This window comes from Centruroides vittatus, unplaced genomic scaffold (assembly GCF_030686945.1).
Source record: "Centruroides vittatus isolate TY-2023 unplaced genomic scaffold, ASM3068694v2 contig_1695, whole genome shotgun sequence".
NCBI classification, from domain to species: Eukaryota; Metazoa; Arthropoda; class Arachnida; order Scorpiones; family Buthidae; genus Centruroides; species Centruroides vittatus.
This window is the reverse complement of record NW_027121028.1, coordinates 244,853-265,810: the sequence shown is the minus strand read 5'-3', so window position 1 is coordinate 265,810 and position 20,958 is coordinate 244,853. Positions and strand designations below refer to the sequence as shown.

At 32.5% G+C, this 20,958-nt stretch overlaps 2 protein-coding genes across 2 annotated transcripts; both read left to right on the top strand.

Moving 5' to 3' along the window:
* The first annotated feature begins 2,703 nt into the window (after window positions 1-2,703).
* Window positions 2,704-8,737, top strand: LOC136969038 (uncharacterized). The gene is made up of 2 exons (XM_067263117.1): window positions 2,704-3,485; window positions 8,487-8,737. The coding sequence occupies exons 1-2, from the start codon at window positions 2,707-2,709 to the stop codon at window positions 8,677-8,679; spliced, it is 972 nt and encodes a 323-aa protein (XP_067119218.1). The 5' UTR covers window positions 2,704-2,706; the 3' UTR covers window positions 8,680-8,737.
* A 2,167-nt stretch (window positions 8,738-10,904) lies between these two features.
* LOC136969029 (carbonic anhydrase 6-like) lies at window positions 10,905-20,333 on the top strand. Its single transcript, XM_067263100.1, has 15 exons — window positions 10,905-10,977; window positions 12,151-12,183; window positions 12,256-12,423; window positions 12,500-12,651; window positions 12,736-12,828; window positions 12,906-13,133; window positions 13,232-13,362; window positions 16,164-16,261; window positions 18,034-18,060; window positions 18,150-18,320; window positions 18,818-18,945; window positions 19,076-19,168; window positions 19,610-19,837; window positions 19,907-20,027; window positions 20,161-20,333. Exons 1-14 carry the CDS (start codon window positions 10,920-10,922, stop codon window positions 20,024-20,026), a joined length of 1,728 nt encoding a protein of 575 aa, XP_067119201.1. The 5' UTR covers window positions 10,905-10,919; the 3' UTR covers window position 20,027; window positions 20,161-20,333.
* Window positions 20,334-20,958: the final 625 nt, after the last annotated feature.

Sequence of the window (20,958 nt, the reverse complement as noted above, 5' to 3'; positions counted from 1 at the left end):
ATACCGATCAACTTTATGTTACTCATTGTACAGAATATAATGGAGTTTACATACTTTTTAATTATTTTAATGCGTAACGCGCATACGTAACGAGTAAACTATGCTAATTAAACTTTAATTATATTATATTAATTACCTAAAAGTAACGTTTGGAGGAGTGTACGCGAAGTAATTGAGCATCGAAGAACATGTGAGCAATCCTTTAATGCGTACGAGTCAGCTTAAGCGCATAATACCGTCTTAAAGTAAGGCGTATTTTTTGGACAATGCCAAGGAACCTGATGCAAAAAACTTTAATTTTAGTGTTCCTTATCTTATAAACCAAGCTCTAACGCATCATCCCGTAATTTATTAACGTCCCCCATTAAGTACAGTAGCCACATCCGGATGCCATTTTGTACGTACGCATACATAATGCGTGTGTGTTTTTTTTTAAAAAAAAGGGGTCGTGAATGCAGTCAATGAGTGTCTACTCCTTTATTAGTGGCGCGCGGGTGTGTGTGTGTGTGGATCAGTTACCAGCCACGCATGCATAATTAGAGTCAGTGAGCATAGATCGGCCATTTTTATGGTATAGAATGAGAGGAGGGAATGAGGTTAGTAACGAAGTCGTAAAAATACGTCGCCTCAAGCTGACTATCGATCAGACTTAGGACGATTCGCGGGAAATTAAGCGAACTTAACAACGCTTTATAGGTTTGCGTTCCAGAAAAGGGAACTTAAACCCCATATTAAAAGCACGCTTGGCTGACTTTTATCTTGTTACGTCTTAATTTTCAAAGTTTTTTTTTTAAGTTTAAATATGAAAGTTGCGTAAATATATTTATAAGAAGTTAATAAATAACTTAAAAAATTGTCTATTAAGTTATATATATATGTATGTTTTTTTCCTGAAGGACGTAAATAAATTTAAATTTAAATCTCTTCTAATCCTCTCGAGATGCGCTGCGGGTTATACGCCATTTTCTTTAATAATTTATGTTTTTCTCTAATTTATATTTTTTATATTATTAAATTTGTAAATAAAGTAAACAAATTATCGTTTTTTAATAACTCTACACAGTTTCTTTTATTTAAAAAAAATAAGACGTTTAGAAATATCAATTTTTCGTCTGTATTAGAAATTACCGCCATTTTTGTTACTATTATTATTTTTTTTTAAAGTTTTATCGAACTTTGGAACTTCTTTACAGCATCCCGGTTAAAGAAAGAAAGAAGAAGTAGAGAAAGAAGGGGGAAGAAAATAAGAAATGGAGTGTACTGGAGTGAAATAAGTCCAATTGGAAGAAGTTGGACTTGTCTGCTAATCAGCATTATCCGCTGGAGTAAAGTATGTTGTTTTCACCAAATTGACCATAGAGATAGCATTAGGGGGGAGACTAACACCCCAAAACGAATGACCCCTTGACGCCATACGAGGGGCGGTGGAAGCAAAAAGCAACTGACGAGCAAATTATAGTGGGGACGGCTACCGAACAGTAGATTCAATTAATTGCGAGAGACTCCCTCTTTTTTTTTCGGTGATGTTCTCTGTCTTTGCCAACTCGCGATTAATCTTTTGCTGGTCAGCGTTTCTGACACTAAGTTGGTCTGATACTTGTATTCAACATGTATCCAGATAAAATCCCGTTTCTATTAATTAAAATTAAAGGGAAAAAAATCGCTAAATTATCAGATTTTACGGGGGTGAGGTTGCTTCTGTGTGAGTTTTGCACGTGTTCTCTGTGGCTTCTCGGAACTTCTCTAGCTCTTTTTTTGCGCTGTAAGTTAAATTAACGTGACCTAATTTAAGTTAAGTTAATATGAATTTTACAGATTTTTTCTTTTGTAGTTTGGATTCAAATAAAACACGAAAATCGCCGGAGAAACTATCGATAAAAATTTGAGCACTAGGATATTATGTTGCAATTTTCTTTCTTTATTTTCTTTCCTTTCTCTCTTCTCTTTCTCGTTTCTTCTGATAAAAAAGTTGTTCGATTTCACGCAAAATTTCACGTTAAACTAGGATTTCTTTCTTTCACGATGTGGATATTTCGAAAATGTCAATAATTCTTTCGGACCGTTCCAAAATTCCTCCGTATCTTCACCTCCTATCGAATTTAAGGGGTGAGGAATTTTCCATTTTGAACTTTAAAAGGTCGCTTATCCTTCGTTTATAATATTAAATCGTTCTAATTGTCGTACGGGCGAAGATTATTGCCAGAAGTGTCGTAGTTACTCGCTAATTCGGCGCTTGTTTACGTAATTTGCATATATTTACATTCGCGTGCCCATCGTTTACGACCCCTCCTCACCCCAAATCGTATGGGGATGTTCCATTATCGTTGCTATTGGTAACATCCAGCTAACTCTCACCTTAGTTTTGTACAGGGGGTGCGTTTTTTTTTGTTTTTTTTTATGATTGAACGCATTATTATTTGATAAGGAACAGATTGGATTTTTAAACAACAATAAATGGCGCGCGCGAAGAAAAGTTTAAAGAGTAGAAAAATAGGAAGTAAAGTGTTCGTTAACGAAGAGTAAACACCAATTTGCCTTGTTAAATTGGCGTTAAGTTTCGGAGCAGTTTTTAGAATTGGGTAAATCGTATATCGAACGGCAGGACCCGCGACCACGCCTGCACCCCCCCTAGCGCCAACCACATCACCGGGCCCATCACCACTAGACGTCGCTCCAGTCTCTGTCGAGAGTCGTATGGTAGCACACATGACCATGAAGTGCGAACTGCTGACGATCCTATTGATGCTCTTCAACGTCCTCGCTGGGTACCACCACCAAACGATGGGTGACAACGGCGACAAACCCGAATTTCTAAAGTTACAGGTGCTGGAAGATAACGAGAGAGAGAGGAGGTTCCACCTGGGCCACGTCACTGCCATAGAAACGTCGGTAGATTGGGAGTCGGGTCCGAATTCCACGCAACATGGACTCATCCTGAGGCAGATGACAGACGGGCGACGTTTCATACAACTCATCTACGATTCCACATGGCAATTGGTGGACTGCGAGTACCTACGCAGTGCCAACATGGTGCGTGACTTTCTTAGCAAGTTTCGTCACGATTTCGACTGCGTGAGCCTATTAATTTCGGGTCGTAGGGTGGCCGAATGCGCCAACGCCACTTATCGCCTGTTAAAGGACGGACACTTGCCCTCCGACCTCGCACCTTTGACCGATTATCGACGACTGAGACTCGAATGTCACCAACTTCACAACAGGATAAAGAAAGTTGTAAGGAGAGGAGGTCACGATCACTCGGCCACCCCCGATCGCGTCAAACGTAACTTGTTCTTGTTTCCTGGTACCAATTGGTGCGGTTCTGGAAGTTCTGCTCGTAAATTTAACGAATTGGGTTACAATGCCGCCACAGATAGATGCTGTCGAGATCACGATCTGTGCCCCTACACCGTGGAGGCATTCACACATAAATATGGTTTCTTCAACTATAGATTTCACACCATAAGTCACTGCGATTGCGACGAGAGGTAAGGTTCTATACGTGTGTGTATGTATTTACTGTAAATTCCTCCATCCCGTTATAGCGTAGCGTTATTTCGCGTGTTTTTTTATCTGGTAAAGTTATTGTTTAACGGGGTAAGAAAGATATATAGCTTGTAAAGTTAATTGGTTTCCTCCTCGGTGTCGCGGTTTCGGGTATGCAACTATCGAACACAATGACTGTTAAATAATTAATTAAACCAGATGCATAATACATAAAGCAGCATAGTTTTTGTACACGATAACAAAAGGATACAGTACAAAAACAAGAATTTTCTGACAAATTTACACGGGATACGAAGCATCCGTCCTCCATTTTAATGCTCACAAGTATGCCGGATACGTCATTTCTTTTCGTTATATTATAATACTAAACTAGATCTAACTGACCGGATATGCTTATCTGTAAAAAGTTTACCCACTCGTGACGTAATCTGGGGGGAGGTCAACCACGTAAGACCTTTAGAATTTGTAAGCGCGGTGTGCATCCAGAGAAATTCGTATATAACGCGCGTATGGCCCCTCTTTTTTGTGTGTCCTTCGCGTTAAAAATAAAGCTTTTTCGGCATCTTCCAGTTAAATTTTCTTAAGTGTTTGAAAGATTGTAAAAGTTTATATCACTCCCCCTTTGTTTTTTTTATGTAGGGGAGGATTAAGAGCACTTTAGTGCACCCCCACCTAACTACTTTTCACGTCTATATATAGCTGTTTTTTATATAAATCGAGCTTCTCGGTGCTTCAGGAGCACCTTCGTGTTGTAATTTACAACAGAAACATGGAAAATTTGTCTTTTATTATTCGCATTTTTCCCATCCTTGTTTACGTCCCCCCCCCGTTTAATGAACTAAAAATGCGAAATTTTCGCCTGTTTTTATGATAACAATGGAGTTTACTGTTAATACAGGGCGGTGTTGCACCTTGACGCATCCCGCTGTGTGGAATTTAAGGATTTAAAACGAGAAAAAACGTTACACTGTCGACGTTTTACGTAAGATACAGTGTATACCCCGCTGCTATTTTCAAATAGATCAGCTCGAATGCACTATAAAGTTGCTTGTTTTATATCATTACTGTCGTTGTTACTCTTCCCTGAAAGTTCTCTGTATTGAATAATAGGTGTGTAGGTGGGTATCTAATGCAATTGGTATGTGTTATATTTATACGGCTGTGTGTAGCATCGTAATGGGATGAAATTGCTAAATCACTTTTGAAGTTTAACGTCACCTTCTGATTGTTTTAAATAGACTTTACTTTATTATTATTATTATTTAGAACATTAGTTTGTCGGAATTACCGGGGTGGTGGGAAAGTTCTAGTGTTATTCTAGATGGTATGCCGATCTGGGTGTTGTTAAATGATGAGGGTCGAGGTTGAAACGTGTTGCGAATAGGTGGACACTACCGATACCTACCGACTTTTATCATTTATTTTTTGGCCAATTTCACACCCATTTTTGAATTTTATGTTAAAATTTGGCGCAGTTTTTTTAAAATAATGCAAAATTTAACCCCGTTTTAGCGAAATCTTACGCTGTTTTTACTGTTTAATCGAGCCATTTTTTCGTAATTTTTACACTTAATAAAGTGGTTTAAACTATAATTTCGGCTGAAAAATTAATTAAAATGTATATATTTTCAAAATTTAAGCTTCAGAAAAGCAATTTTTAACCTTTAAACACTTAAAATTAGACATTTTTACACTTAAAATTAATTTAAAAGAAAAAAAATCTCTTTTTAATACGCTATTTTATTAATAAAAGGTAATTTTGAGTAAAATTTCTTAGCTTGTTACTTTATCTAGTCGTTGGGTGGATCGTTCTTCTTCTTCCTTTCAACCCACATACTTTAAGGCGCGGTGGTATTTATATTATAAACTAAAATAACTGTAAATAAATTGAAAAATATTAAGTGAAGTTTTTACATTACTTTAAAGTTAAATATTCTAATTTATGAATATTTTTATATATTAAAAGTTTCTTAATTACTATAAAACTTTAAGGAGTAAACAACTTCTACATTTCTGTAATTGTGTAGGGACTACACTACTATAGAAGTAGGCTAACTAATTAGGCAGGAACGAACTGTATAAAAGGAACTGTAATTATATAGGAACTGTGTAGAATGAACTAAAATTGTGTAGGACTTATGTAGAAAAAACCATAACTGTATAGGAACTATATCCATACAGGAATAATAAAGAAAGAACTGTAATTCCTACAGCCTAATGAAAGATATCCTACAGTTGTAGAAATTGAGAATTATACTGCTTAATTTTTATTCTTTAACTGGATAAAACTGTTCTTATTCCAGTCTTCAGCTGTATTAATTCTTACTTTAACAAGAAATATATATATATATATAAAAGAAAGTAGAAATTCTCATTTAATGAGAGGGTCTTATTTAAGGCACACAGCATCTATTGTTGCGTGAGTAGAGATTAGAAATTCCTGTATAAATGCTTCGAAAAGAACTTTCTGCGGCGAATTATATTCGTTTCTATCAGCTGACGTAGCCGGAATCCCGTAGGGAATTCCCTAATCCACCCTAATAACGAAATAATAAGAAATGTATATAAATCGAAACGTCATTCCCCCATCTTAACACCTACAGGAAATTTCCATTAAGAAAAAATTGTGATGTTAAACCGTCTAAAAACTGGAAAAAGTCAGTCTTTTTTTCTGTGGCAACACGTGTCAGATATTATTTTCTACACTCTTAAACACTGCAGCACCTGTCAAAGATATTTTTATAGTCGTACTAGCAGTTCCTAAATTCCCTATAATTCCCAATTTTCTTATAGTTTAGCAGCAGTTCTTTGTTTCTCTATAGTTGTAGCAGTTCCTAATTCTTCTGTATTTGTTATATTTTAGTATCTATACTTAATGTTAACAGTTGTAGTACCTCCTATTTTCCTACGGTTAAGGAGGAAGTGCACAGCCGTAGTTCTTTCCAAATTCGCATAATTCCTGGCAGCAAAGCATCCGAACTCAAATAACAGTAGTTTCATCGACTTAAAGAAGAAAAATGAATTATATTTTCCTATAATTGCTTAGAATTGTGCCGCAGTTTAGCTAGAATACCGACATTTTCGCCTGGTCTCTGTGCTAATTATAAGTTAGAAAAGTCGAACCGAATAGTAAAAACCGTTTCCAGATGTGATATTGTGTAAAACCTATGGAATTTATGTGAAAACATCGACCTTTCAGGACCCACAATCCACACACTTGACGAATAAAAGAGTCGAATAACATATTTAAACTGGGTTTCGAATGTCGTAAGCTTCGGAGGAATTACGTCATTCTAGAGTTTCTCGGTGCCGTGTTAGGAAGAGCCAATGGTAATATTTCTACTTTCCTAACATTTTTATGGCCATAATTAAGAGAATATTGGCGAAAATTTCGATTCTTTTTTGCTTAAAACGGGAGTAATTAAAACTCGTTTAAACGACCTTTCTAACTGGTGCCATTGTCATCCGCACTGGTGATAAATTAACCTACGTATTGTATATAAAGAATATAATAGATTAAAATTATAATTAACACAGAGAATAAATAGAAAATTTCTTGGAATGTATCCCATACATTCAATATAAAATTAAAGAATAATTAACAATAGGGTGAACTGAAGTGACGTCACCGAGTCGATGTCGCGCGACGGTAGAACGTCGAAGGACAGACGTATCGTCGATAGTTATCGTGTTAAACACTAAACCAAATGATGGAACCCGTAACGATGCCGTTGATTGATGATGGCATGTATCTTGTCTTTCTAATAAACCTATCATTTATGTTCAATATCCGATGATGCCCGGGAGCAAATTGTAAGAAAATGATGCTTTACGACAAAGAATTCCTAGCTAATTTCTATTCTTTTCTTTATTTTTAGGTTAAAAAGTATTATCAGACATTCCAGATCAGGATACAAAGAATTCAATTTGAGCCGCTTAAAAGGTGTTAAGAATTCTTATCTCTTTGAAGTAGAGCGGAGATTGTCTTCCTGTAAGATGGTTCACCTTACACAGCTTTATAAAGAACCAGGGGATGTTATCGTCCCTGTTTAGTCTTTGGAAATTCTTAGATAGCATTCTCCAATGCTCATCTCTTTATCCTTGAAGTGGGTTATGTCAACTTGACAGCTAACAATATCATTTTCCCCCCTCTTCTCTTTTTTATTAACATAAAGATACCTTCACTTTATTTATATACATAAGGGGATTTTTGATATTATTCCTAAAAAAATATTTAAAAAAAAACAACAATTAAGAGGCTTTCTAGCGTGTTTTTTGTAGGAGGAAATTATTCTTTTAAATAAATTATAAATAAAATGTAGGTTAATGGCATAAAGATGCTGTTAAATTTGCATATTCATCACTCTGGTGCAGGCCAGTCGAGGGTTTGTATGAGGCCCCTTTTATCTTTTTTGAACAAATACGTAGAATGTTTCTTTATTACTAAAAATAACATTAATTTACAGGCATAAGAACTATTAAGGGCCTCCTAAGTTCCTTCCGGGCCCGAGGAAAATTCCCAGTTTCCCTCTACTGGGATCCATCTTTGTTAATACACAGATATGTTTAATAGTATTTTTCTGGGTTCATCTTTACGTTAAAATCCATTTTAATTTTAATAATGATCCGAGAACAAGATCATTAATAATCCAACAAGACAACTTTGTTAAATATGCAAAAAATTCCATCAAGAGTCCGACAAAATGCTCTCGATAATCTCATCGAACACTATCCAATACGAAATATCTTTACATTAAAACATTTCTGGATAATATTCCTTTAAATTACCCTATTCGCCCCGCGATTTCAAAGGCAACACAACCAAAAGCGAACACTAGCAATCAACAGTTCGAGTTAAAGGTCTTCACGTGGCTTCTTTCCTGTTTGTATTTTTTTGGAATTAATTAAAGAAAGTGATGTTTTAGAACTTAAGCAACGTGTTATATACGAAATTATTTATATTTGCACTTTTTTATTTTCAGGTTTCGAGCCTGTTTGAAACTGGCCAACACAGCAACCGCCAATTTAGTTGGTAAACTGTTTTTTAACATCGTTCAAACCAAATGTTTTTTATTTAAATTAGAGGACATGTGCATGAAACGTTCTTGGTGGGGTAAATGTCTTAAATCCGAAAAAGAAAAAATCGCACACGTTCAAGATTCTTTAAGTTATTAAACAGAAAAATATATGTATACAAAATTCTAGTCCAAATATTTTTAATTACTCTTCGTAGACGTGCCAAAACACATTGACATATATACACAACTATATATTGATACTCAGCAGCTTAACAGAAAGATTAATCTTTGATTTTATTTCTATTTTAAATCTTTATCTGTTTTTTTTTTTTCCTTTTTCAGAAGGAAATATGTCTGTTAAATCCTTAAAAAATTCAAATGTACTAATTTACTGTATATATTCGAATTTTTTAATTAAAGATGCGAATTCTTGACACTAAAAACTCCGAAAATACGTGATGTTTGTGTTGGAAAATGTGGAAAAAAATATCTTAGATGAAGATTTTCTTAAAAAGTCGACTTATCTTGCACGGCAACATATTAAAAAATGCCAAAAATCTTTAAAAAAATTCAAAAAAGATTAATAATTTTGGTGTCAGAACATGTAGAAAATCAATATTGATGAATATGCAACAAGCCTGTACTCGTACAAACAGTTTTAATCCAAAAGTTGTCAACTTTTATATTGATATAAAATAAAATTTTCAATGGATTTTTAGTGTCAGAACATAAAACTTTGAAGGTGCAGATATTTTCAAAATGAGAAAAATCATTTAAATAATACATCTATTCGAGTATTTAACGTCCCAAACATCTGTTGGTTACAAAAGTTAACAATCTTCTTTACATAAAAATCAATAAAACGTGACGAAACTCGCGCTCTAATTTGCATACTCGCACGTGACGTTAGATATTCAAATTAATTCGTCATTTTAAATACTTTCCAATGTACCAATTAAAATTTAAGAACGTCCGAGTGTTACTTTATAGGCAATTTCTCCAAAAAACTTAAGAAATTTCAATCCAAAAAAAAAAAAAATTTAAATTAGCCAATAAAGTAAAGGATAGATGCGTGATCTCAGGTTTTTAAACATGGTTTTTAATGACAAATTTAGGGGATTTTAAACGTTTATACGAACTTTACGGTGGGTTTAAGGCCTCGAATACATAAAAAAATGGGTTTAGATGGTAAAATTTCTTTGTAGAATAGTGTAAATAATATATATTTAATATAAACTAACATCTAAAAAAAAGTAGCAGAGAGTCATAGTGTGCTTTTTAACTTCGAAACTACTAACTTTAAGAACCAAAAAATATTTAAAAAAGGGTGTAGAACAACACCGGTGATATTTGTCCATTTATATATAAATATATAAATATATAAATATCAAAAAAATCAAAGTTTTTTCTAAAAAATCATAGACATATAGTTCCTATTGTAACTATTGCTGTCTCGTCCTGTATATCGATGTTTTAGGATATTTACTAACTTAAAAATATGGTTTTTTAAAACTAATTAAATCTTCTAAAAAATCTTAATTGGGTTTAATATTAAGCATACTTATAGACTCCATCATTAAAATAATATTTATTTCTATTTTTAAGTGAATTTTTTGATCTACTTGTAACATATTCATGTCGTGTATTCATACACTTTTCTTGATAAAATATATATGTGTGTGTGTGTGTGTGTGTACGTATGTCGTAGATCATTTTTAGAATGATTTTATTTGTTACGTGTCCAAAAATGTGTATAGAAAAAATTTAAATAAATAAATAAAGTCTGTTGTACAAAACTTGAAGTTTTTAATGACCTTTTTTCTGTAATAAAATCACTAAATTTCGGTCGTCTCTCGGTTAAAAACACGTCTAAAACTTCACGTAAAACAACGAAACTCCTGTCGAAATTACACCAAAACGTGCAATTCACATACAATTAAATTGTGTTTTACACAACGAAGTTTTAAATATAAAAATTTAAAAATAAATCACTAAACTTCCGACATCTCTCGAGAAAAAATCCAACTAAAAAAATTCCACATAAATCTAAAAATGTTGCTTAAAAAAACAAAAAAAAAAACAAATTAATTTATACATTAAACGAGTAAATAAAAGAAATGATTTTTTTTAAAAATTTAATTAATCAATTTACAAAAATAATAAAAGGCAAAAAATACAAAAAAAATCTGTATTGTTACGTAATTTAAAGTGAAATTGAAACTTTCATTCATAAGAAACAAAATACAAATTAATCTATTTCAATTTATGAATGGCGGTTGCTATAGCAACTTACTACGCTCCAGCGAGTATCGACGAATGACGTAGTGACTTTTTTTAATTGAATTTTTTTAAAAATTCACACATAAATATAGAAGTTGAAGGAATTAATCAGTAGTCATGTTCAGTTTCCTTGTCGTTACTTCTTTATTTATTCTCACCTGTTCTCATGAACCAGGTAAATTTTATAATATGTCATTTTTTAAAAAATTAAATTGTATTTTTAATTTTTATAAATTTTTTTGGATTTTGGTCAAAAATTTGGGGATTTAACACGCGATTATCCAATTAATCGAGAGCAATTTATAACACGAATATTGCTCTAAATAACACAATTAAATGAAGGTTCATTGTAAGCATAACGAAATTACGCTTCTGTGGATGCTTTCGTTTATCATTAACCTTCAAATTTCTCCCATTACTCGATAATATTTATTGCTTATTGTCCATTAATGGAGTTTAAATAACTATAAATTGACACTTTCTCGATGATTTAAACACCTTAACAAATAACTATAAAGACTAACAATTTCTTTTATTGTTAAGAAACATCATTAAACGTTCAAAAATAAACACAATTAATTTGACTAACGTTTAATAGTTATTGTTATTATCGTTATTACTTTCCCGACTCTGTTATACATAAAGGAGGTAATGTACGGCAATGGGTCAAAAAATGACCCCCGAAATTTTAAATTTTTGGACTCGGAGGACCTCGAAGTGTAGAGAAATGCAAAGAATTCGGTTTTTTTTTTGTATGGTAGTGTGAGGGGGGACACGATTTTGAAGCTTAATAACTTCTGTGTTTTTTGCCGAAATTTTTTAAAATTTTGGGGGGTAGATTGTGTATTAGGGGTATCGTTGGTATTAAATTTTGGTGTTTACAGGTCGAGGGGGTGGGGAGATAGAGGGGGATCGCGTGTCGTACCTCGAGTAGGGTTGGACTTAACGACGATTTTAACGTTATTAGTATTTACAATTTTTTTTATAAAACTCGTCCGTACCCTCAAAATAAAGCTTTTTCTATTTTATAATTATTAACAATATAAAAGGATTTTTTTAAATAAAATCTCCTAACAGATGGCGCCACACACGCAGTTTTAAATTTTGTCGGGAAAGTTAAGCAACTCGCTGATGGATTTTTGTAGCAATTAATTACAGCTATTTGCTCCATTTTTTAAAAATTACTTTTATATCAATTATAGCTATAACTATTCCAGTTTTCTGGGGTTTTATAGTAACTACAATCGTATTTATTCAATTATTCAATTGTTTTCTACTTTAATTATTAGATATAATTTAAACCGTAGTATAATTCAATTCATACATTAGAATGTTTTCATTTTTCTAGGTCTTCCAGAATGGGGATACGATGGAGATACTTGTAGGTTTATAACATAGAGGATAATAGTTACCATTTTCATCATCATTTAATATGCATATTCAACTATTCTAGTACCAGAAATGTGGCCTGCTATTTATAAACAATGCGGAGGTTTTAACCAATCCCCAGTTAACATAGACATGGATCGAGTGGTGGTCAATCGTAATTTGGGTCCTATAACGTTTATAGGGTATAATTCGGTACTGAGAGGTGTCACTTTAGAAAACAATGGGCATACAGGTTTAGCTGTTTCCAGCTTAATTTCTTTTAATCTTTGACGTTTTCTAACACTTCTTTTCCAATAAAATTCTCGCAGTTAAATTAATTCCACCAGCAAATGCTTACATAGCCATCAGGGACGGAGGACTCGGTGGAACGTATAGACTCAGACAATGCCACTTCCATTGGGGATTAACTGATATTCAAGGAACGGAACACACCTTAAACGAGAAACAATTCGCTCTAGAGGTGACGTACACGCTAATTTTAAGGATTTTATTAGGTTAAGTTCATTATCCTTATCACAATAACTGATTTTTACGAACCTTACAGTTGCAGTGCCTTCACATGAACGAGAAATACTCGAGCGAATCTCAGGCATTACAGATGAGGGATGGTTTTGCAGCTTTGTCAGTTTTTTATAGAGTAAATTTTTATTAAAAATATATAAAAATTTATAGATTATATTTCATTTCTTAACTAATATTTATTTACTTAATTAGGCATCTAGTAGACCCAATCCTTTATTGGATAAGATAACAATTGCCATGAGTGCGGTACGAAATTCTTACTCCAACGAAACGATACATTTCGGTTTCCCATTATCTCGACTTTTTCCAAAAAATAGAGGGTCTTACGTTAGATATTTCGGCTCCTTTACTACGCCAGGGTGTGAGGAAGTCGTGACTTGGACCGTTTTCACGGAGACTCAAAAGGTTAATGTTTTACAGGTGAGATTCAAAGCGAAATTACAATTGTTAAAATAACTAAAACACGTAAAATTACTGTAAAACCTTGCGAAAAATTCAATTGTTTTTCTATTTTTCAGACTCCACTGTTTCGTCTCATGGTAGAAGGCCCCATAACCGACAAAGAAGAGGTTCTTATTTTAACAAACGTTCGACCTTTACAATCACTTAACAATCGAGTAATTCAAGGGTCGAGATCCTTCCATCCATAAATAATTAATTTAAAACAATTTATTGTTTAAAAAGAATTCTAAAAAGTCACAATCTATGACAGACTTTTCAATATTGTATCCGGATAATTTTCAAATCTGAGTAATATTTCTGTATTATAAGAAACTAATTATCCCTTTTGTGTTATTTTGTACGTATGTATGTATGTATATATATATTAAAATAAATATAGAACTTGTAGACAATGTGCCATTGTCTATTTTACAATTGAAATCAATGATTATATTTTAAAATAAATTCCTCTAAATTCAATTACATTTACAGGTATTTAGCATGCATTTTTAATTGGATTTTTAGAAGAAATATTAATATAAATATAAGTTTCCTCTTGTAAAAACAACCCCCGCAGAGATTATATAATTATAAATAACATAATTTATTAAAGGAACGTTAAGCAATTTAATATCAAATTAATATATAAAATATTGCTTCATGTTATTATAAATGTCGGGTATTAATTTCTTTGAGATTAATTTTTTAGATTTATGCATTGTAGACAATACAATTTTCAAAATTCTAATGATGTATAGTGTATAAATATCCGCTTTTTTATAATTTCGTATTATATTAATGATATATGGAAAGGTATTTTTAGAAATATGTGAAGTGTAAGGCAGGGATAAGCACCATTTTTATCCTTTATCCCATGTTATAAGGCGAAGAAATGAGGTTTAAACTTTGAATTATGTCTGAAAGTTTGATATTGATTCGTATTTTATGTCATATTTTATGCAAATTATATGATAATAAATGTAAAATTAGCATAAATTTATGTTATAAAAAGCAGAAATCGAAAGTAAACAGGTGTCTGGTAGTGGCATACAAATTAGTATAAGTACTGTATAGTACATAGGTATGAAGGTTAATAATAATTAACGTCTTGTTTACGTTAATTCGATTTTTGTTAAAGGTGTTGACTTAAAATGTCCTTTATAATTAAATATAATGTAAAAACCTCGCAATAAAATTAATATTTGTCTCGCTTACGAGGTCTACAACGTCATTTCTGTATACCCCTTTATTACATAAACTTGTCTACAACGTCTCGCCTTCATACCTCTTTCGCAGTGGCACGTCATGGGCACGCGGGTGAATTTGAATTAAGGGGTCTCGTGTCTTCAGACATTTTTCTTCGGGGGACATTTTTGGGGAAATATTCTTTTAATAAAAGATTGGTTTGGAGCCCCTGTTGGTGGGGGCTACCAACCACCATAGGATAACACGCCACTGCTTTTTCTTTACATAAACTTGTCTATAACATCTAGTGTATGACGTCTTGCTTGCAAAAGTCTTGTCTATGACGTCTTGTCTGTATAGATCTTCCATTATGTTACATAAACTTGCTTACGTCTTGTCTATGTACCCATTTATTACATAAAATTACCTATAGAGTATTTCCTACGATAGCTTTCATTAACCCATTCTTAGAAGGGGTTATATAAAAAATAGACCTATGTAAGGGCTCTAGGCAACCCCTAGAACCTTACACAGGCCTTAGAAGAAGTTATATAGGCAAGAATAAAAGAATGTTTTTGTTTTATTTTATAGAAACGGATATTTACGCAATTTTGCGTTAAGCAATAATAAATTCTGGAAAATCTCCCCGTTAACCAGATTAGTAACTTTTCTAGAAATGTTTGCAATTGGCAGAATTTCAATCGGGTCGTAAATGTCAATTCAATAAATCACACGCGGCCTGTGGACTGAATGATGATCTAAAAAGACTAATTTCTTACAATTTTCTTAGAAATATAAATGAAAACTTCTTAGACAGAACTGGACAGACTGGTTGTGCCCTAGGTTATAACATACAACAGGCCCTTCCCGTCCACCTAAAAGCGATATACGTAAAAATGTGAGTCCCTAATATTCGTAACACGAGGCCCTAAGTTGTAGACTCAATGCGAGACCTTACGTTGTACACTCATGACTGAAGGCCCTAGAAGACCCATTAAGCTGCAGCTGCGTAAATCCCCGTTTCTAAGCAATAATGGCATCGCTTACAAGTTGCTTTACTCTACTTTAAAGGAATAAAATTCCCCAAAAAAAATCCCTCCACGGGTAATGATATTCTCCACTCGATTCTCTCTAAATATACTTTTCTTTGAAGGAAATTTATGCAATTTCGTGTTTTACGACAATTAAAATTGAATTTTTGATGGCTTAAGGCGTGATTTAACGATCAGATTATCGTCTTAAGAAGTTTTTAAATCGAGATAAGTATAATACAGGCTGTTAACCTTATCTATAAACCAATTTTTTCGAGTTAATCGTGCTTTAACAAATATATGCAAAAATACTACTTAAATCGCGGTTTGTATTGCAAGAAATTAACGATAACACATTCAATTTTCTAACCAGAAATTAGATAAATATCCTTAATTACAGTTACGCTAATTATAATTAAAGAACTTTTAATTGAATATTACGTAATTCTAATAAAAATAACGCAATTATCTATATGCTCGGTTAACGTCTAACTGTATAAGTAAGTTTATTTTATATAATAAATTAAATTAATTAAATAAAGAGAAGGGAAGAAGTGAAATATATACGGGCCTATATATGAGAAAATTCAAATGTCTTTGGTGAAAAAGCAATAAATTTGGTGGCAAGAAAATATATTTACGCGGAGTCCCAACGGAATAAATTATATAAGTTTCGCAATTATCAAGTGATGCAGCAACGTAGTGGAAAAGCTGTGTGTGTGTGTGTTCCGTGCGCTCGCCACGTGACTGGAAAAGTGATAGATGTTGTCACTATTAGAGAATTATAAATAAGTGTTTTATCTACATATTGGCACTGGCAATTATTCCTTGCCGTCGACATGATCGTTACTTTGCTACTTTCGTTCGTGCTGTTTGCCTCCGGCCAGGAAGGTAAGGTGTACGAAATTATCTTTAAACCACTCTCCACTGTATCGTCATTTTATTTACTCCTATAAAGATACACTCTTGCTTTAATTCTAATTATTTTTTCTCTTAATCTATTTATATTTTATCCATAAAAAAAAACACTTTTGCTTCTCTTTTACAATTAATTCATCTAAAAAAGCACTCTTTCTTCGTTTATATTTCATTTGCTCATCTACAGATACTCTTTATTTTACTTATAACTTATTATTTAAATCGATTTTTCATTGTGTTTTAAATGAGATTGTTTTCTAGGTGAATAAATAAAAGTATAAACGAAACGTGAGCGTGTTTTCACCCTAATAAAGACGCTCTTGTCGGGCTGCAATTTCTAAATTACGGACATACACATTCCGTTTGTCTGTTTGTCCGTCCGTCTTCCTTCGTTAATCTCCAGAACGGAGTTAGGTATACGAAAATCGAGACCAGAAAGCTTATTTTTTAAGTTAAAATATGATTAAAAATTGATTTTTTTATGTAAAAATCGCTCTTATTTTTGTTTATACTTTATTTATTAGCATTTAAAGAGATTATACCATAGGATAATTTAAAGTTTATATATAATAAATTTATTTACAAGAATAAGAACTTTTGCCGAAGAAGGATTTCCTACTTCCGTTTGAATTTCCGTTTATTCTGAACCTTAAAAAATTTCTAGAAAATAAATAATAATACTAATAATAAAAGAACAATTGTTTAAAAAATAAATAAACATAAAAATAATTTTTAACTGCTTAAAAATTCGAAATTTCCGCTCTTAATATCTAAAAACAATCCTTAAACCAGTAGAAATTTAAATAAAATGAGGTTAACTTCCCAGAAATTGATAAATCTGTGCATTAAAGCACCTCCGAATAACGGCCACCGAGGAAAATACCAGACGTGCCCGTTGTTCGGAGGTGATCCTCTTTGGAAGTTCTACTGTGTATTTATTATCCACTATTTAAATTATCCATAAAATACGTGTTTACAAGTTAGAAATAGATTTAGAAACTTACAATCGAAACATTTTATATTGAGGCCTCGAGAACAATAATGGTGGGGGGGGTTTGGTTTCGTATTTTCCAAGATGTTTACATAATTAGGTATAAGTCCAATGACACGCAAACAAATTTCAACACAAGATCAACCGAGTAGATATATTTAAATATGGTTTTCGGGGGAAATACAGAATCTACGAAGTGTTTTTTCTGTACGTATGAATGTTAGTATGCGTGTGGGGGGGGGAACTTTAAAGCTTAATAACTCGTGTGCCTTTTGTCTAAAGTTTCTGAAATTTTGCGGGGAAGTTTGTGTGTTAGGGTTATTAATGATATTAAATTTTGGTAGATTTTTGGTGGAAATTTAAAAAACGACAAGTAACTGATATTTAAGCACGTACTGTAAAGTTTGAATACAGGCCCAATTAGTTAAAGTGAAAGAAAAATATTATTTTAAATCGATTTTTTAAGGTTAAAAATATAATCTATTTGTTTAAAACATGAGAAATTATTGATGCATTTATTAACAATTTCGCAATAAATATTTTAAGTTAAAAGCTTCAACGTCACACAAACAGATTTTTGTTGCATGTTCCAACGTAACACGTGTAATGTACATGCTTAAACACCTGTTGAAACTTTTATTTTTCTAAAAGTTTACGTTAAATTATTCATCTAAACATCCAGAATTATTTCAAGTTTTCATTATTATTTTTTTAAATAATAAATTTAACCTATTCTGTTTCGTTTTATTTACAGTCCAGTGGAGTTACGACGGATCGAATGGTGAGAAATAGTTATTTAGTTATTTATTTTCAAATGAACAAATGTAATTTTTTTTTAAATTAAATATATATATATATATATGTTTATAGGGGTTGGTCCCGAAGGTTGGCCGGGACTATGTCAAACTGGTTCCGAGCAATCGCCCATTAATATAGATTGCAGTTATGTTGTAGAAAATGAAAATCTGGACTATTTCGATTTTTCAGATTATAACAAAAAATTAGAATCGGTAAAAATCGAAAATTCCAATGGAAAAACAAGTAAGAAAATATTTGCCTCTCCTTCCCGTGCTCCTTGTTCCTTTTGTGGATCCTGTTCTTGTACTTCTTGTTTTTCTTCACGTGTTCCTCGTACTCCATCTGTTCTTTATTCTTCTCCTGCCTCCGATTCACGCGCTTTTTTTTTTTTTAAATTCTTTTCAAGATATCCTTACAACCGAGGATCTCGTGAATCAAAAATTTCCTTTATTTTATCTGCAATTCCTTTCTTTTCATTGCCTCCTTATCTCTCTGTCCTTCCATATTTATTCTCTCCAAAGTCTTCCCTTTGACCTCTTCTATCTTCTAATATCGGATTTAGCTTCGATACTCTCTTCTCCTTCTTCTTCTATGCGTGGCCGTACCATTTATGAAGAAGAGATCGTACCATCTTCTGTCTCCTCCTCTATAATCGTCGCAATATCTCTCTTTACTTTTGTATATATAATTATATACAGTATTTACTTTACGTACAATTAATTAAATTATTTTTTGTAAAGTCAAAGTGACACCTAAAGATGACATTATATTATCTGGTGGAAGTTTGCCCGGAACTTTTAAACTCGAAGAGTTTCATTTTCATTGGAGAGCGGAACATTCTTACGAAGGAGGATTTAATCCATTGGAAGTAAGACATTTTATATTTAACACGTAATATTCTTCACTAAGAAGCATTTAACACGCGATGCTCCTCGGTGAGCGACGGGAGCGTGGAGTTAAATATTTATTTACACTTTTCTAATTACTTTATCGTTTAGCTTCACTTCGTTCACAAGAATGAGAAGTATGCCACTTTGCAAGAAGCTTTACGATACGACGACGGTGTAGCGGTTATTGCAGTATTTTTCGAGGTATTTATGTTTTTTCTACAATATTGAATGCATTTACGAAACTTTCCTCGTTTTTGGATTAACTGAATCTCGAGTCATGCTTTCTTTTGGATTATTCGAAACAGCTGAATCTAAAGAAAGGTCCCTTAAACCTCTTTCAAAAGAAATGGTTATTTTGAAAGAGATCCAAAGGACTTTTTAGATTCTTTCCTAAGAGCCAGAATGTTCGGATCCAACTGAATCCAGAGGAAAGTGTCCTTCGATTCAAATGTTCTCTGATATTCAGTTGATAGTTTCGCTCTTATACAACACTTTACATCCTTTAGATATTCTGCATCCGAAGAAAAATGACCCTTCAGTCTAACCCAATCAAACTTCATAAAAAAAATCTTTGAATTAGACGAATGTCCTAAAAAAGGAATTCTAATTAAATCTTAATTTTTACATATTTACTATAAACAGCGCTATTGCTATCCTTTGAAAGTCATGGATACCATTACGAGTGCCATTGATAGAGTAAAGTATGCGAATCAAACGGCAGATATAACCTTTGGTTCGTCCCTTAGCGAGCTTTTACCAGAAAACCATTTCGAGTACTTCCGTTACAAAGGATCCTTGACCACTCCGGAATGTAACGAAGGGGTGACATGGACTTTGTTAAAACACACTATTTGCATCTCTAAAGATCAAGTAAGTTGAGTATTCGATATTTCGCTTTAAAATTATCTGAATTTATTAATATAAAATTTAATCTTCAAGCTGTATAAATTCCGTACCGGGGTTCGTCAATCTAATGGAGAAGTTCTCAAATATAACTATCGCCCGATTCAACCATTAAATGGAAGATTAGTTGAAGTTAATACGAATTGCTTTCACTGAGGTTAATGTTTTAATTTTTTACATAAATTTATTTTTTTTAAACAAGTTCCCCGCTACTTTCCGGCTAGTAAGCTTTATATCGTACAGTACATCGCTTCGAGTAATGAATAAGCATTTTTTTTATTTATTTACAGAATTTATACTGTGAAATTCCATGATAATGCAATATTAATATGTGAAAATTTAATGGCCAAATGAAGATTTTAGTCTATGGAATTTAAAATATATAATATATAAATTGTAAAATTTTATGAATATTAATATTAAAATTTATAATTTTAAAGTAAATAAAATATTTTAAATTTTATTTTCTTGTGTTTTGGGTTAATTAATGTTAATTTGCAATTAAAACATTTTATTAAAAAAAAAAAAAAAGTGTAAGTTTGTGCAAATTGGCAGATGGCGCATTCGACTTACAGATGTTCGTTTGGTTTGAATATTACGTCAATTTGACATCATTTCGAAAATAAAACTGGAAACGTGACGTCAAACTGACGTAAGATTCAAACCGAACAATACGTTACTTTCCCGACGATGCTGCCATCTACTGGAACGAATTTTATTATTATTTACACTTTAATATTTTTTAAAAATAAATTTATAAAATTATTTAAATATTTTAATATATAAATTACTTCAAATAAGTAAAGCAAGTAAAATTAATAAAGCGTTCTTCCCGTATGAGAAATATTTAATGGAGAAATTCGAGTTGCATTTTTTTATAACCCCTCAAAGTGCTTTTTAGTGGTTCACTTCAAGACTTGACGTTTTTAGTTAGTTATAAATTTATCAAAAGTGAAGAGAAAGAACTTACGTGTCTCGCTGAAAGATTTACGGTCCTTAGTAATGTACAGAGAGATAAAATGGCGAGTGATTAGCTTGTAAGAATAAGAAATTGGGAGAAAGCTAATAAATTCTGAAGCATACTTTTT

Coding starts and splice junctions, on each gene's coding strand:
- LOC136969038 (XM_067263117.1), top strand. CDS start 2,707: ATGACCATGAAGTGCGAACTGCTGACGATCCTATTGATGCTCTTCAAC. Junction 3,486..8,486: donor CACTGCGATTGCGACGAGAG/GTAAGGTTCTAT, acceptor TTTTATTTTCAG/GTTTCGAGCCTGTTTGAAAC.
- LOC136969029 (XM_067263100.1), top strand. CDS start 10,920: ATGTTCAGTTTCCTTGTCGTTACTTCTTTATTTATTCTCACCTGTTCT. Junction 18,321..18,817: donor AAATTCCAATGGAAAAACAA/GTAAGAAAATAT, acceptor TTTTTTGTAAAG/TCAAAGTGACACCTAAAGAT. Junction 18,946..19,075: donor GAGGATTTAATCCATTGGAA/GTAAGACATTTT, acceptor TTTATCGTTTAG/CTTCACTTCGTTCACAAGAA.